This window comes from Theobroma umbraticum, unplaced genomic scaffold (genome assembly GCF_002168275.2).
Source record: "Theobroma umbraticum cultivar Fairchild unplaced genomic scaffold, ASM216827v3 scaffold_147.0, whole genome shotgun sequence".
Taxonomy (NCBI): Eukaryota; Viridiplantae; Streptophyta; class Magnoliopsida; order Malvales; family Malvaceae; genus Theobroma; species Theobroma umbraticum.
In genome coordinates this window covers 2,497,097-2,514,218 of record NW_018397259.1, presented here as the reverse complement: position 1 = coordinate 2,514,218, position 17,122 = coordinate 2,497,097, and the positions used below count along the sequence as shown (strand labels likewise).

At 34.5% G+C, this 17,122-nt stretch overlaps 2 protein-coding genes across 7 annotated transcripts; both read right to left on the bottom strand.

Annotated features, from left to right (window-relative positions):
* Window positions 1–5,001: 5,001 nt before the first annotated feature.
* LOC110415959 (Leucine-rich repeat protein kinase family protein) lies at window positions 5,002–9,224 on the bottom strand. The gene is made up of 2 exons (XM_021427752.2): window positions 7,675–9,224; window positions 5,002–5,917 (listed from the first exon to the last, which is right to left on the bottom strand). The coding sequence occupies exons 1-2, from the start codon at window positions 8,969–8,971 to the stop codon at window positions 5,280–5,282; spliced, it is 1,935 nt and encodes a 644-aa protein (XP_021283427.1). The 5' UTR covers window positions 8,972–9,224; the 3' UTR covers window positions 5,002–5,279.
* Window positions 9,225–12,113: 2,889 nt separating this feature from the next.
* LOC110416058 (Cysteine proteinases superfamily protein) lies at window positions 12,114–16,806 on the bottom strand. 6 transcript variants are annotated; one of them, XM_021427901.2, is made up of 7 exons: window positions 16,619–16,805; window positions 15,588–15,735; window positions 14,368–14,961; window positions 14,125–14,246; window positions 13,738–13,778; window positions 12,690–12,788; window positions 12,114–12,452 (listed from the first exon to the last, which is right to left on the bottom strand). In XM_021427901.2, the coding sequence occupies exons 3-7, from the start codon at window positions 14,948–14,950 to the stop codon at window positions 12,281–12,283; spliced, it is 1,017 nt and encodes a 338-aa protein (XP_021283576.1). In that variant the 5' UTR covers window positions 14,951–14,961; window positions 15,588–15,735; window positions 16,619–16,805; the 3' UTR covers window positions 12,114–12,280. The 6 variants fall into 6 exon arrangements, with proteins under 6 accessions (XP_021283576.1, XP_021283577.1, XP_021283578.1 ...); XM_021427902.2 differs by having other exon boundaries at window positions 15,588–15,726; XM_021427903.2 differs by lacking the exon at window positions 15,588–15,735 and having other exon boundaries at window positions 14,368–14,466; window positions 14,536–14,961.
* Window positions 16,807–17,122: the final 316 nt, after the last annotated feature.

Here is a 17,122-nt window from a genome sequence, read left to right as displayed (position 1 = left end):
ATTTTATGTTTTGAAATGACAAAAAGAAATGATCAAAATTCATCCAAGTATTTGAATGTCAAGTTCTTAAATCTCTAAATGATGTCAAATGAGTTTGAAAAAGGAAAACAATGAAAACGGCTTTGAAAAATGCATTCTAGTCAAAATCTATCGATACATATTCTTCATATATCGATAATGTATCAATACATTTGGGTAAGTATTGATAGATTTCAAAGTCTATCGATATATGTTCTTGAAGAAAGTCAAAAACTAAAAAGTCAAACTCATTTTATCAATACATTAACAAATATATAGATAGAAATGAGGCAAAATGCCCATTGCCTCAAAAGTATCGATGCATTTTAAGTAGAATGTCAAAACCCTTGTAGAAAAGTTCAAATGTATTGATACATCTCAATGGAAATTTACAAATAAAAAGGAATGTATCGATATGTCTACATACGTATCGATACAATATGACCGTTGGAGCTTTGAATAAAGAAAAGAGCAACTACTTTCACATTAAATGCTCTCTCAACTACTTTTTAAAGCTTCAGTAACTAAAAATACAAGTCTCTTCAGCATTTATGAAGGTTGAAAAACTTAAAAATATAGCTCAAGAGAGAAGAATCAGCCAAAACTCATTATACTTTTCTTGAATCCTTAAAGTCTTCTAGCTCAACATTTATTGAGTTCTCATCTCTTTATTAAACACGGTACCAAATTTCTTATTCAACCTTTACGAGGCATATTAGCTGCACTTATATTTTTTCTTATTGTACTTGCTTAAATGTTATACTTTAACCAATAGAAAAAGTTAAGTGGTTGTACTTTAATCATAAAAAAACATCGTATTAAAAGGTTATGCTTGATTTATAAAAGGTATTGTATTGAACTTTGATCAAATAGTAGATTTGAAACTCCTTAGTTAATTTAAGGAAGAGAACATAAGCAAGGGGGTTGAAACTTTATAAAATACTTGTGTTGATTTTTTATCTCTTACTTTTACTTGAAATTTAATTTTCTCCCATTGATTAAGAGGTCAATTATTTTGTTTATCTTCAAATTGAGCACTTGAATTAAAAAGGAGATTTTACCTTGTTAAAAATTCAAAAAGATTCTTCAAAAATTTCAAAATAATCCAATTCACCTTATCTTGGATTTATCCATATTAAGCATATTAATCTAACACATCTTCACAAGCATTATGTTGGAATCATATAAATTACACTTTCACATTTTTTTTTAATTTTTAAGTTTATGGTAGTGTTTTTTAACCTTTTTAGAATAAGTTTGTACTAGCTTTAATTTTTTTTAATTTATAATCGTCTTCAGATTGGGCTTAGATGGCTGTCTTTAGTCTTCGACATTAAAAAGCTTGCTTTGGCATACCTATAAATGTGAACTTTACGTAGTATATTTTATTATTTCTTTTGACATATCTAAAAGTCTATAAAGTTTAAATTGTATTTTGTATTAGTATTATAATAAAATAACAATATTAAAATTTTACTTTTAAATTACATATATGAATAATAATACATTATTTATGTATTCAAAGATTATTGGGTTGTACTTATATCAATGGATTTAGGGAATTGCACACCTAACTCAGAAACAATTGTTTGAATTGTTTAATAGTAGCTGTTTTAAAAAAACGCTCATAATTTAATAGTTGAAGTAATTACCTCTACAACTGTAATTTGGGTCCAAGTCTTGAAAATGTGCCTTTGATTTAATAAGTTAATACATTGAAAAGGAGAAAAAAAAACTTGTAAATATTCTAAAAATTGCAAGCAATTAAAACGTATACGAGGACTACAACTTTTTGTTAGGATCTGCAAGGATGACTAACTATGTATCAAACTCCTTTTGTGTAAAAACATAAATTCTTTTATCGTAAAAATTTATAATTTTTATAATATAATCAGAGATGTAATTCTTTCTTATCGTATAAATATTATTTTTTTCATTTTTTGTAAAATTTAAATTCGAGAATTTTAAATTAAAATTTTAAATTCAGGATCTTTAGAATATTAGTTTAAAGATAATGTTTAAAATTATTATTATTGTACCATAAAGGCTTGAACGAGAAACTTTTATATTATATCAGAACAACATTAAACTATCATAATATGCTTAGTCAATAGGCCTTTTGGTTTTGGTGATGATGAAAGTGCTGCTTGGCTTTTATGGCACTTCATTTGGATTACTAAAGCACTACTACAGAATCGATTCTTCATACTTGGATAACTTTGGATCTCTAAATTCCGAAACAATGCTTAGGTTCAAACTCTCTCCAATTTTGCTACCACTTCAGTCTTTGCCACAAAATCCTTCAATCACCAACAACTTTAGGCCCTCCATAGCCATGCGTTCCCTTCCTTATTTTGGACAATTCTTATCTATACATGAAGGGAGCACTAGGAAGTGTACCCCAATGATCTCTGTCAATTATTGGTGACAATCTTTGACACCAAGGAATGGGGACAATTAAATAAGCCATTCCACCTTGGTACCAAGTACCCTCTCTAGGACATAGCAGCTATTAAACGTTTCTTTTTGGTTGTTCTTGCTAATTCAATCATTGAAGTGGTCCTACTGGATGGAGCACGTTCGATGCCTGTCACACTTCTTTTGTCTTACTAGTTCCTCTAATCCCCATTGCTTGTCTTCATCCATAATTGAAGCATTAAAGCTAGGCTTGCTTTGATTAGATTGTACGATAAGTTCCCAAGTGCGTTTCATGCACATTTGGCAACCTTGAGTTGAGTTGAGTTGCCAAGTAACAAATCACTACTACACAAGTAAATATGTCTCTTCTGATAGATCTATTAACATTTGACACAAAGGGCATACATTTGACGTAGGAAGAAAAATTACACACTGCCATAGTATAGAAGCACAAATATAGAAGATGTATCTTGATACTTGTAGAATAATGAGTCATTAGCATGGGATGAGACATAAATAACATTAAGAAAAGTAGCAGAGAACTTGGCAAACCATTTCCTAGATACTTGTTAAAGCCCATATATATAAAGACTTGTGAAGATTCTCACTTCTACGTCAATACCCAAGAGGTGATTGCACATAAACTTCTTTATTTAAATTACCATGAAGAAATGCATTTTGAATGTCTAACTGATGAAGAGGCCAATGACATGCAACAACAATAGTGGGTAGCACACAAATGGTTGCTATAGGAGTAAAAGTATCATGACAATCCACACCTTCACATTTGGCTATAGTCGTTAGTAACCAAATGAGCTTTATATCGTTCTATGGTATCATTAGAGTGTCTGTTAATTTTAAAGACCCATTTAGCACGAATAGTTTTCCTGCCAGCAGGAAAAGGAGCTAGAGAGCATGTTTGGTATTTAGCCTCAAGAGTTTTGACCTCCTCATGCATGGCATCTATTGGCATCTATTGTGTCCAAGGGTGATGCTTGTAATAAAGTTGGAGGTTGGTATAGTTTAGGGTAAGAGAAGTCAAGATCAGGGGAAGACAAAAGAAAAGATATCTTGATGAAAAGTTTATATACCTATTAACATAAACCTTTTCGCCGTTGGGATCATAAATTTTATATATAGTATTTTTAAGCAAAGGGGTAACCAATAAGTATACTAGGGTTGACACGTTGATTAAATTTGGGTTTAATCTTGATATTATGTGCATAACATAAGCAACCAAAAATACAATGATGAATTGTTTTTTGCAGTAGAATCTCATGCGGGGATTGACTATGAAAAACCTCGGTGGGAGTATGATTAATTAAATGAACAACAACACGAACCCTCTCTCTAAAATTTTTTAAAGGGAGGTCAGCTTGAAATCTAAGAATACAGAGTCACGACTCACGGGGGGAAAAAGACCCATCAAAAGAATTTGACTTTGAGCCACGTTACAAGCACATGATATGATGTCGCATCATTCTAAAATTATAATTAAAACTTTTAAAGATTTAAAACTAATATCATATTGTAAACCTAACTTCAATATAAAAATTATTTAAAAAATATATCACTAGAACCAACAAGTAAAAATTATTTTAAAATCTTTGATTATTTAAGTGTTTTTGAAATTACACAGTGTTGTCAAATCTCTTCTTAATGGAAGAAGAAGATGGAGTTGGATAGAGAAAAAAAAAAAAAAACATAGTTGGAAGGGAGTTAAAGAGAAAGAGAAAAAAAAAAGAAATTTGTATTTATCTTTTATGTAATTTTTTAAAAATATTAATATTTAGTTTTAAATTTTTTTAAAATTTTTAATTTATTTTTATAATGATATAGCATCATTAATGTATAAAAAATATATATTGTCAGCGCATCAAATATAAACCTTAAAAGATATAACTGGATCTAAAGTGTTCCATTTTATATTGAATAGAAACAAAATATATGTAGAGAGAGTGTTTGCCTATACATGTACAAAAGAATATATTGTAATAATGTAAAAATATATTAAAATCTTATAAAAGGAAAAAATGGTTCAAATAGATGTTTACACCTACATTCTAGCCCAATGCTCAGATGCAAAAACTAATAGGGGAATAAAAATTTGACATGAATCCTATTGTGGGAGTAGTCTACGATGATGATGGTGATTAGAGGCTTGAACGTGTGCAGCTTGTCGGAGTTTTAAATGAAATAAGTACCAACTATGGGATTGGAGTGTGGATTTACCTGGAATTTTCAACTCCATGTAGCATTTGACAGTGAGAAAGAAAAGAATCCAAGAATTCCCTTCTTTGCTGTCATTAAAGCAGAATGTCAGTGGGCTGGCTAATTCGTATGGCTACGTAGATGATATGCAGCATAGCATCAACTTGGCTTTAGGTTACTAGGAAGATACTGACTATGGCAGATTAGATGCTGAGCTTGATGCTTCATTCACGTATTTTTGAATAAAATCGATCATCTGCCTGATGTATGGGCTTTTGATACTGATATCAATGCATTAGGAATCAGAGACATAAGAGGTCGTTGTGCTTGAGGATTTCCTAACTATTTACCCTGTTCTAGCTGATTGTCTTTAACATTTGTATAAACGGCTAACCATGCCCCTCCCATCCCTTCAACTTTTGGACATTATCGAATCTTTTCTACACATGACGACATTCAAGAGATGGAGAGATCAAAACATTCAAAGAAAACTCATCTGATTACAACAATAACCTGATGAATCATACACCAAATTGACCCTGCATCCAAGGATTCAAAAACCAAAACAGCTTCAGGAGCCAGGCTTTGGCAACAATGATAGAACTCTTACAACATTCTTCCCAACATTTTTTTCACCACGATTTAATCCGATCAAGACTCTCAGACACAGTTCTCATCCTAGGGCGCAGCTCTGGATCCAGTTCTGTGCAATTGAGTGCAATGTGAAATGCTGCAACCACTTGCTTCTTGGCATAAACTTCCGTCAGAAGTGTTGGGTCTATGATTTCAGACAAGGGACGCTCCTCTCGAAATGCTTTCCTCACAAGACCTTCCAATCCCTTGTCCTCATTTTCAGGTCCAGCATCAGGCAGCCGCCCTGTTAAAATCTCCAATAGCACAATTCCAAAAGAGTAGACATCACATTTCTGACTGAACTTGCTTCCAACTACTCGAGCCTCAGGTGCCAGGTAAGAATTAGGAGTTGAAATTCTTGATCCCATTGCAGAGGTTGCAATGATTTGGTTTGGGTTCAGCTTTTTGGTTATTGAACTGGCATATTTGAAGGTCCCAGAGACGAGACGAGTGAGTCCAAACCCAGAGATGTAAGGCTGGAGTTCATTGTCAAGAAGGATTTTTGTTGACTTTAAGTTGCCATGAACATATTTTCGAGGGCTGTACTCATGTATGTACATTAAACCCCTTGCAGTCCCCTGAACAATTCTCAACCTTGCAGCCCACGGAAGTGGTGGCAAATTATTGGAAGGCCCTCCTGCATGATTGAACACGACATTAAAATGGCTGTTGCAGTTCTTATTTTATCAGACATTCTACCATAATCAAACAAAAAACAAACTGGAATCACTGGTTGGATGGAAATATAAAAAAAAAAGCGTTTTTCATTAATCTCTTTCATTTTCCTTTCCCTTAGCATATACTAACCAAGTCACGCAAACTGCTTGCAGAGTTACACCAAACTATCTGCTGAAGAATGAAACTTTCAAGGGAATTTCTTTGAGTAAAAAACGTGATAGATGCAAATGCAATTGACATATGAATGCACTTGAGATGGTAATAACAATGCAATTATTGTGTCAGTGGTCCACCTTTTGTTAAAGTTCATCAACTAAAAATCCAATGCATAAAAAATCATGCACTTGCAGCCATCTTGATGGGGTCTGTTCAGTAAATTTTGGTCCTTTAACGTGTATGAGCAGCACACCAGCTGGACCACTATATTCAGAATGAATGTTCTAAACTTAAAAAAAACATAATATGCGTATTTGTCCTTGAATGACACCAATAGAAAACAAGCAAGACATAAATCTCTACTGGAAGAAAAAACCAAGAGATATATGTCACAGGTGAACCAAGGCTGAGTTAATATAGGGCCAATGAGGACAAAGTTCTAAAAAGACCCAAAAAGTGATTTGAAATGAGTAACACCAGAAGGTCAATATCGGATCCATATTTTTATTGTCTAATTGGGTGTGTCTAGGTTAGGAATGGGTAACACCCAGATTGTCACCAATCAGTTTCCAGATTACACCCTCAACTGGAAAAAGTTAGAAAAGAAAAGGCCTGTGACAATGAATACCACCTACCTATCATTGAAGTAGGTAAAGCACTAAAGCTTGCATGGAATTATCATGATGTTCGGTCCTTTTCTCTTGTTCATCTTAGTAGTGAAAATAAATTCAGGAAATTTCAAGAAGGACCAACAAAATTTCTAGCAAAAGCAGAGCAAAACCCCACCAAACTGTTATATAGCTCAAGAATTTAGGTGCTTGAAAACAACTTGAGTCTCCTTTAGCTTAGCTGTCACAGTAATTTAATGCAATCATTCTACAGGACACAAGCTGTCTTGAAAAAGATAGATTGTGAGACTTGTAAGGCATTAGCAAGGCCAGTAGGCTGATAAAATAATGACTGTTTATGCTAATAATCCTCAATGCAAACTACAGAAACTCATGAATCATGATGGGAAGATGAAAATAAGACAAGGATAAACAGATTTCAACCAAGTAAATGCCTTAAGCACTACAATTGGAAACCAAGAATTCTGTGTACTCAGTGGAAATTACATAAACAAAATATCTCAAAAGCATTATCATACATGAAAACTCCTATCAGTATTTTAATGTGATAATAGTTGTGGGGTTTTCTTTCCATCTAGATAAATGGTGAGCAGAAAATTGAAACTGAAGCACTCATGGTTATCTTCTTTCTACGGTTATAAACTACTAAGGAACAGCAATTGAATCTATAAATAAGAGCCAAATCCACAGGCTAACAAGGAAGTATCAGCAAGTAAAGTCATAGCAAAACATAAGCAGGATTGAAGTTCAAAGTAAGTTCCAAAAAGATTTGACTTATGTTTTATGCCAAAAACATAGTTAGTGAGGAAGGGACCCATCAAATCAATGTCCAATACCGCCACCATTCAAATTAGGGTCAAAAAATGCCACTAATTACTTCCAAGAGTGCATGACAATTGCAAGAAAAACAATGCAAGGAGAGGAATGTTACCATGTAATGCTGCATACAAGCTTCCATTACGGATGAAATCAGTAACCAGCAACTTCTCATCATTGGCATAATAATAAGCTCTCAACCTGACAACATTGGGATGATTCACCCTCCCAAGAGCCTCTACTTCAGCCTCAAACTCCTTAAACTTCCACGTGGTATCACCCTCACTCAACCTCCTCACTGCAGCAATCGTACTCCCCACCGTACCAGATCCCCTCCCAGTCACCACTTTGTACACTATCCCGCTCCTACTCTTCCCCACTACATACGCAGATGCCCTCAACAAGTCCTCTAATTCCAAATTAAACCCCTCATCAACCACCACGAATTTACCCTTTTGCCCTTCCTCATCAACCTGCTCTCCCTTTTTCTCTTTCCCCATTTTATCCTCCTCAGGCTTCCATTTTCTCCGAAACAGCCACACAAATATCGAAACCGCCCCGATCACCACCGAAACGCCTGAGATCAAGGGAACAGCCACCGACCCATTTTTCTCCTTCCGTTTCTCTCCATTCCCATCATCAAAGGTGGGCCTAAAACCATTGGGATTTTCAGGATTTTCTTCGGGGTTTACAAAAGATCTCGGGTTTTGAGCTTCCGGGCAAAGATTCCCCAACGGAAACCCACAAAGGTTAGGGTTTCCTGAAAATGCGGTGGGCCCTTGATTTAACAAAGAACCAAGTTGAGGCACTTTCCCTGTTAAATTATTGTGCCTTAGATCCAAGCTTATCATCACTGGAAACTCTCCATAAGAAGCTGGAATTTCACCTGAAAACTTGTTGTAAGACAAGTTTAGGGTTCCTGTCAAGCTCTTGAGCTCAACAAGTGACTCAGGGAGTGACCCGTTGAGTGAGTTGGAGGACAGGTCGAGGTGCGTTAAGTTTTCGAGGGATTTTATTTGTGGAGGAACTGAGCCATAGAGTGAGTTATGGGAAAGGTCAATGTAGACAAGGTTTGTAGCGTTGAAGAGACGAGAAGGAATTGGTTTTGAGAAGTTGTTTTGAGAGAGACTCAGGCGAGTTAGAGAGTCGAGGAAACCGAGCTCTGATGGGATGTAACCAGTTAACCCTTTGTTGGGAAGGAATATTGAGGTGACTCTGTTGCGGGTGCAGGCAATTCCAGGCCAATGGCATGGGGTTGAGTCAGACTCAGACCATTTGTCAAGGGAACGAGTGGGATCAGATTCTATGGCTGCCTTGAGAGCAAGAAGAGAGAGACCATCCGAGTTTAGAGAGGAAACAAGGGAAGTAAAGAAGAATAGAAAGGAAACAACTTTACGAAATGCAAGCACCATTTTCTTTTTCTATTTTGTTTTTGCTAATGCCAGTCTTTCAGAGGCTTCATCAGATCATGAATTTTGGCTTCATGCAACGAGAAGCTGCAGAACACAGGAGAAGATGATGAGGAGGAAAGAGGAGAGTTCTTTCATGTGTTTGAAAGTGGGGGGAGTGGGGGTGGGGAGTTCTTGAGGTGGGGAATGCAGAGAGAGTAACTTGGCTGGCTTTGTATACAAAAGTTTGAATCTCTGTGACCAGTGTTTTTACATACAATAGAGGGGAGACATTTTAAACAATTATTAGTTTATTGGACATAACTCACCTCAGCCTTGTACTCAAAACACTGACAAAGACATTAATCACATGGGAACTAGCACATTATTAATTGTATGATTACATTAAAAGCTGCTCTATCTTTTCTTGATTGCCTCAATACTACAGTTTGAATGAAAACATTTTCAATTTGTTGTGACAAAGTAGTCCACAACCACATACAAACAAAGAGGATGGATCCAGATTTTGGTATTTTTAGTACTAGAAATTAGGAATTCAAGTATGTTCTACTAGTACTATCTGTTTTTTCCATTCAAAGTATGCAATAGTACTATCGTCCATCTATGGCTGAAAACTGGAAATCTTGGGGTCGACAACCATGGCAACTTGCCATCGTTGAGATTATATCCCAGACATCATAATGTTTCCATTTTAGTTCAAAATGGGTGTTGAATAAATCTAACAATACTAGCATCCGTTTTAAGCTAAATCATGTAAAGTTGAATTGAAAGAAGAAAAAAGAAAGAAAGGGACGAAAGAGAAGTTTCAACTTTCAACGGATGCATCATACTATCACGTTCCATGTCTTCACTTCAAGTACATTTTTGGTCTTTTGATGTATATGCAAAGGGCCACGACGATTAGTCGTGAAGGAAGTATTGGAGGATATTATTTGTTAAATTTATTCAGTAAATGGGCATTTGAAACTTGAAAGTGTGAGGTGAGAGACCTCTCTCTTTGTTAATGTCAGAAAATCATTGAGGCAGGACCCGTTGCTCGTGAGGTCGAACCCTCACTTTTCAGTTTCCACTTGGAAAAAGGGTCCTTTACGTAAATTTCGGTCGCCATCAGCATCATCAGCTATTTTCTTTCGAGACTATGATTCAAAAAACTTCCAGTGGATACGACAGTCATAAAAAGTAGAAATTTGTATGCTCCATTGGTGTTCATACTCAGGACTATACGTTTGGCTTTATCTGAAAAGAAGAACTATTTGAAGGGGAAGTGGAGGTTCAAATTTCAAATTCCTCCATTGCCAATGCCAATGCCACCCAACATAGACAGACAAGAGAACAAGCGAATTTCATAGAGATACACTAATCATTTAGATGTAGGGATGTGTTGTTCAATATTAGAATGCATAAACTTTTTCCGCCTTTTTACCCAGTTGCTACCTTGGAGGAAATAGACACATGAACTGTGGAATTATTAAGTACTTACAATATCCTTAAATTATGCTTGGTTGTTTCTGTTCATGCAATACAAAAGGTACAAGAAACTACTCATTTCCATCCATTTACATCTAATGATAGGTGGTTTTATTTTTATCAAAAATACATGTTGTTCACCCATGAAAATTTAGCTCAATAATGAATATATATATATATATATATACACATATTTATTTATTCAAATAATGATTTCAAATCCTCAATTACTCAAAATTTTACTTGACTAAAAAATAATGCTCAAATTAGAACTAAATGCCCTTAATTGAAAAAATATCCAAACATTTTCAGTTCTTTATAATTAAAAGTAAAGATAAATACTGTCTGACGCGTGTAGGTTAAATGCTTTTAATTTATGATATGGATTTTAAATTTTTAATATGAAATATAATAACTAAAATTTTAACATGAAGTATGACAATTAAATTTTTAACATAACTTGTAACAAGTATATTTTCAACTTAACGTGTAATAATTAAATTTTAAAATACTATGTATAATATTATGTTTTTCATAGCTACCATATTATCAGCTCACATGATTTTTTTATCACCTGTGATACACGTTTCATCTACTTATTAACTTAACTCGTAATTATAAAAAATTAAAAATATTTAAACTTTAATTATTACAATTAAACGTTTAGCTCTTAATTGAAAAAAATATTTAAATGTTTAACCTCAATTCAAGCTAAATAATAATATATTGATGAAAAGTTGTAATGATTGAATAATTGACAAAGTAGGTGAGAGGAAAGTGTGGTGGCATCGAAATTCAAATTCCATGAAGCAGTTAAGAAGATTAGGATTTTAACAAAAATTATGTGGTTCGGTTGTTGCATTGTTAACATTCAACTTGATATGATGATGTTGAACTTTTCTTCGTATATCTTTTCAATGGTTGTAGTCTTTACCAGGCAAGGATGATGAAATTAACAGTCCCATAAGTAAAAAGAATGCAAATGCAAGACCCAAGTGCCACTGCAAGAGAAAGCTTGAGTGCTGAGAGCACTACCGCAACCCAATATACCTAATTCGATTTTTAGCACCAAAAAAAAAAAAAAAAAAGGGAAGAAAAAGAAAAAGCAAAGGATACTTTTACCCCCCAAATGGCTTTTGTCCCACGTCAATGGGATTCTTCCCCTTTGATGATAATAAGAACAGAAAAAGTATGCGAAGCCACGAAGTGCCCTTTGGCAATAGGTAGAAAGCATAAAAAGCTACCTTGCCGAAGGCAATTTTTATGGAATAAAATCCTCAATACTTTTTTGTATGGAGAAAAAGAATCCAACCAACCTGAACGGGTTCCGAAGCATTCACTAAAAACAATCAAACTTTTCTACTAAGGGTATTGTAGCTTTAACCTTACAAGTTATATGCTGAGAGATAAGTGTTCCCAACTAATTTAAGGTGAAAGTAGCTGTGCCATTTATCCCTTTATGATAGATGGGTCAATTTGTTTCACCAAAAATTTGCCATACCCTTGCTTAGTAATCACAGTAGCAGCAAGCACAAATAATGATTTGGCCAAAACGCCAAACCCTTCCACTGTGCCTCCAGTTCAACTCTTAACAACAGTTTCATGGCATTAATTTTCCATGTTGTTCCTAATCTTCCTCAAAAGAGTGGATAAGGTGGTGATCAATTGTGACTAGTACTTAGGACGAAACGTAATTGTATTATGTCAAACAACAGATTAGAAATCTTGAATTGTAATTTGCAACTAAGTAGTTAAATCTTTGACGTAGATGATACAAATATACAACACTATGTGCATAGCTCTAGAAAATCAATTGTAATATTTATTTCCAGTCAGAATCTAAAGCTAAAGTTTTGATTTACCAGACTTCCTTCCAGGCATCTGCAATGCATCATAGTGACCAAAACCATAATAGAGAACTCTGATTGGATTTTCAGTGCCATATTCTTGGCCATACTCTGCAATGGCAATCAAGCCACCAGCACCCTTGTCGTACATGTAGACGGTGATTGGCATCCTGTTTGCATCAGTCATAGATATATTTATCCATTGATTGATTTAAATAAGGAACACAGAAAAGTAAAATCTGCCATGCAATGCATCAGGAAAAGGTTCTTTTAAATGCTCATATATACTAGGAGAAAATATGTATTATATAGTAATGTTCACAATTCTATGCATTAAATTTGTTTGGTCAAGGAAACAGACGCCTGTTTATACCATGCTCAATAAACACACATAGACAAAGACTTACTCTAGAACATGAGAAGCCATGAACAGTTCAGGTTCACCTCCCCACACATGTGGCTTCCTTATTTGTGATACATAGGCATCAAAATCTCCCTCAACAAACCTGTTGGCATCGTTAAGACATCAGAAACTTGTTTGACGGAAAAATTAAACCTAAGGGTGTGTTTGTTTTGAAGTAAAAGCTTTTCCGGAAAACATTTTCAAGACATAATGGTGTTTGGATGACTGAAAATGAAATCCTAAGGGAAAAAGTTTTATAGGTCAACGGGTAAAAGACCTGTTGACTCCAGAAATTGTCTTACGCCCTTGAGGGATGTAAGACAATGTCCACCATGCTAAAAAAGACATGTTAAAGAAAAAAAAAAAACTCCTGCCCTAAAGCCCTCAGTCCTTAGCTCTATCATCCCTAGCCTCCGACATGATTTCAACTTTTTATTTCCTTCAAAATAATAAGTTCTCAGATCAGCATCTTTTATTTCCTTCAAAATAATAAGGTACTTAAACGTTTGGGGCAAATATTTTCCAAAAGATGATTCAAACAACGGAAAATGTTTTCGACAGTTTATCCAAATTATAGAAAATATTAAATTTTCCTATAAAATATTTACATAGAAAAAATTTCCTTTGACAACTTATTTTATGGTTAACAATTAAACCCTAAATAAAGCAATTTCTTCCCTTGATAATATGAGTGTCATCTGCTTTTGTCTAAGGGCCTTGACGAGCATTTTTCATTTACAAAGTTAATTAATTCATGCTCTTCAGAGGAGTAACCTGCTTCGTTACTACATTCAAGTTTGCTAGGCAAGGTTGCATCATGAATAAGACAACCATACAAATACTTAGAAGTTCTTCATCTCAGAAGAGGCATCATTAAACTGAAAATTAACTTTAATGAGTTGCCTACATGACTCCTGTCAATGATTTCTTTCTTTCATTTCATAGTATTTAACAATAGATGGACGATTCTACGGGCAACAAAATAGCTGAGAGCAAAAGGGACAATGAAATGAGTCTAAATGTTGACTAAACTTAAAACTCAGAAGACTTACCATTCTGTTTCTTTTCTTCTTTTGATGAACTCATCTGCAACCTGAAAAATTTAATAGAATATGAGAAAAATCAGGGAGAGCAACAGTTACAAACATTGCAGAAAACACAAGCCTGCATTATGCATTAAAAATGAAAAGATCTGTCAGTGCCACTAGATAAGGAATCATCACGGAAGATGTATTTTGTAAAGAAACCAGTATCACTTTTGACTCAGTAAAATGCAAACTTAGCAAATGCAAGTCGTAAAAAAGCATATTCTACTTGTGATTGGTGTACTGCTCTTTCTATAAGTTCTTTTAATCAGTACACCAATCACAAGTAAAATATGCCTTTTTATCAAACAAAAAAAAAAGTAAAATAATTATGGAAGCAGATTAAGAATATACTTTAGCCCGTAAGTCATCTGCTAATTCTCTCTGAACGTGCTCACTTGGAGCTGATTTCCCAGACCTTAAACAAGCTCCATGAGCCACAGAACGGAACATACATCTCCCATCTCCAGGTATTCCTGAACAACGTAGGGCTCAGGGAAGTGACTAAACTAATGCCTCCAATTTAAATTTAATAACTAGGCATAAGTACTTTCAGTACTGGGCCATATAAGTACTAGGGTGTAACCTGCCACTCACCAATAACAGAATAGTCAGTATAGACTTTCTTCCCATGAGAGAATTTAGCACGAGAAGACTCACAGTCATCTTCCTTATGCTCCTTTGCCCCAGCAGCTTCTGCATGTACTGGTTCAGAACTTGAATAACAAACCAACAAACCAAAAACTAAGCCAGCAGAGGCCCAACCTTGAGGCCAGGATATAGGTCCTGCAGTGCATTTGAATTTCTTAAGTGTTCCTTGTTTGGGCAGCAAAAACTTCATTTTCATACTTTGGCCAGGCCAAGAAATTTCAAGCTGTCTTCTCTGCTTTGTTGTATCACTAACTGATTCCTTAACCACTAGTGACTGCAATTTCCTACTTCGCCTGGATGAGTGAAAGCAGCCTGCTTGAAATGCTTGGTAGCCAACAGCAGGTGAACCAGATGTTGTATAGGAAACAGAAAGATCAGTATATTTTGTCTTGGAATGTCCTGAGTATGAAAAATAGTAGCGTGAACTAGATGGTTGACAGGAAATGACACTGCAGAGACTGCTCCCCATGCGGCCCCTCAAGTGGACAATGTTCTTTGCACATGTGCTGATGGGAGAACAAACCATCATGTTGGAATAACCTGATGAACAAACACAGTACAGAAAGCTAAATGCCCAATAATCAATAACCATAAATGTCAAAGTTATACCATCAAAGAATTAGCTGACTCAAAAAATAATCATTGATTTCAAATCAAGTTGCATTTTTTTCATTACATAGAGATCATAAGTAGGTATCAGCCAAATCACAGAATAATAAAGCTCAAACCATCAGGCAGGAGTATATGTAGGTCAAAGAAGTAAGAAATACTTGTATTTCAATACCTTGACCTGCAGTTTTATACTTGGCAATTAGGGACAATGGTTTGGTCATGGCTTCTTAGAGAGAAGCTGTGATAATGAGCGCTAATGACAATAGTATCGTCGATTCCTATTACTTCATGAAAATTTGTTTCTTAGAGTTGCCTCTATAGTGTTTGAGGCAATAGCCTAATACTAGTCACACCTTACCTCCAAAGAGGGGTCCAAAGTGTTAATCCCCTCCCTGCCCCCAACTTAACAAATCACAAGAATAATTATTCTTATTATTATCTATATAAAACAGTATAAGAAACTACTTTATCTTATTACATACAGACAACAGAGTTATCTCAGAAATAAAAAATGAAGCAACTTTGTTTTGCGTTAGTTCAATTGTTGTCCTAACCTCATTCTTGGCCATAAGATTCATGGCAACCTGAACAGGCCAAGCCAAAGAACGAATTAGGTTGACTGTTGAGTTTGGAATGTTCAATTCTCAGTTTGAAGATCTGAACTGAATGTTAGCTTTAAAATTTCATGTCAATCTGAGAACCCTGGCCAAAAATCATATTAGGTTCATTGTCAACTCAAGCCTCCTTTATACCACTCAATACCATGTCAGAATAACTAAAGAAAAATTTTCCCATAAAAGAAAAGAAAGTGATTCCTTAGAGAAAGTTAAGATACCAAGCAATTAGCAAAACATCAAGAAGCAAAACAGAAGAACAGGGTGATCATGTCACTTTCTTTCACTCTTCTTTCAACCACTTAAGTTTCTTGAAGTCATATCCCTAGAGGCTAGATGAGGACAACTTTAACACAACATAAATTTATTCAATTTGAAATCATATATGAATATTATCATTCTTTTGCCACATTCATGCTTACTGCTTTCTTAGCATCTTATGGAAACGACCTAGACCAACACGATTCGCCTATTATTACCAATCCTGATTCCATTATTCCACGATTAAATCTACCCTATTATCACCTAAACAACTAAACAACCAGGTTTGCACTCTCTTTCGCTGGTTTTCCATTTTTCCCCTTAATTGCATCATGGGTTTTTTTCTTTTTTTGTAACTATTTGATATCTATCGACAATATAAATAGCAGAAATGTCCAGAACTAAACAAGAGAGACCAGATTAAATAAGATTAGATAAAATGCAGTAAAAATCACAAAGTATAGTTAAAATTTGTGAGAATATAAACAAATTAGAAACGAAAGCGTTGCATTTTAATCGCTTAGCATACAAATTGGAAAAGAGAAAAAAAAAAAAGAGAAAATGATGAGTAGAGAACAGAAAGCTGAAATGCGAACCTGTTGAGTTGAGAAAAAGGGAAAATGATAAAAGAAAAGGAGGAAATGGGAAAAGGAAATATAAATGTTCGTGAAAGGAATGTAAAAGAGAAGAGAAAGCAAAGAATGAATTACCTGGGAATAAGAGAATAGCACTTTTCAGAATACACAAGCAATGGATTTTTTGGCTTCTCTTCCTAAAACTTGTTTCGATTCATTTTTGGATTCAGGATTCCCAGATACGCTCACGTTTCTCTCTTTCGATTAAGCGACAGTACGGTGAGGGATTCCAGTCTTCTCAGCATACTTTACTTTTATATACTTTTAAATACTTGTTATATACATTAATAACAATTAATTTGTTTGATAGAAAATAAAAACACAAAAATTTAATTAAACATAATAAAAAAATTGAGATTTATGTAAATTTTTTAAAATAATTTAGAGATTTTCTGAAATATTATGTTTTTTTTCTTTATAATTTGATTTAATCTGAATTAATTTTAGATTCTAATGATTCGATATAAAAATTGTGATAGTAGTATAGTTTTGAAGGGCGTACGCGTACCTAGGACATAGCGTATCTGATGTGGAAAAACTATTTAAATCCAAAGCCAACTCTTACCTCTTCCAACAAGG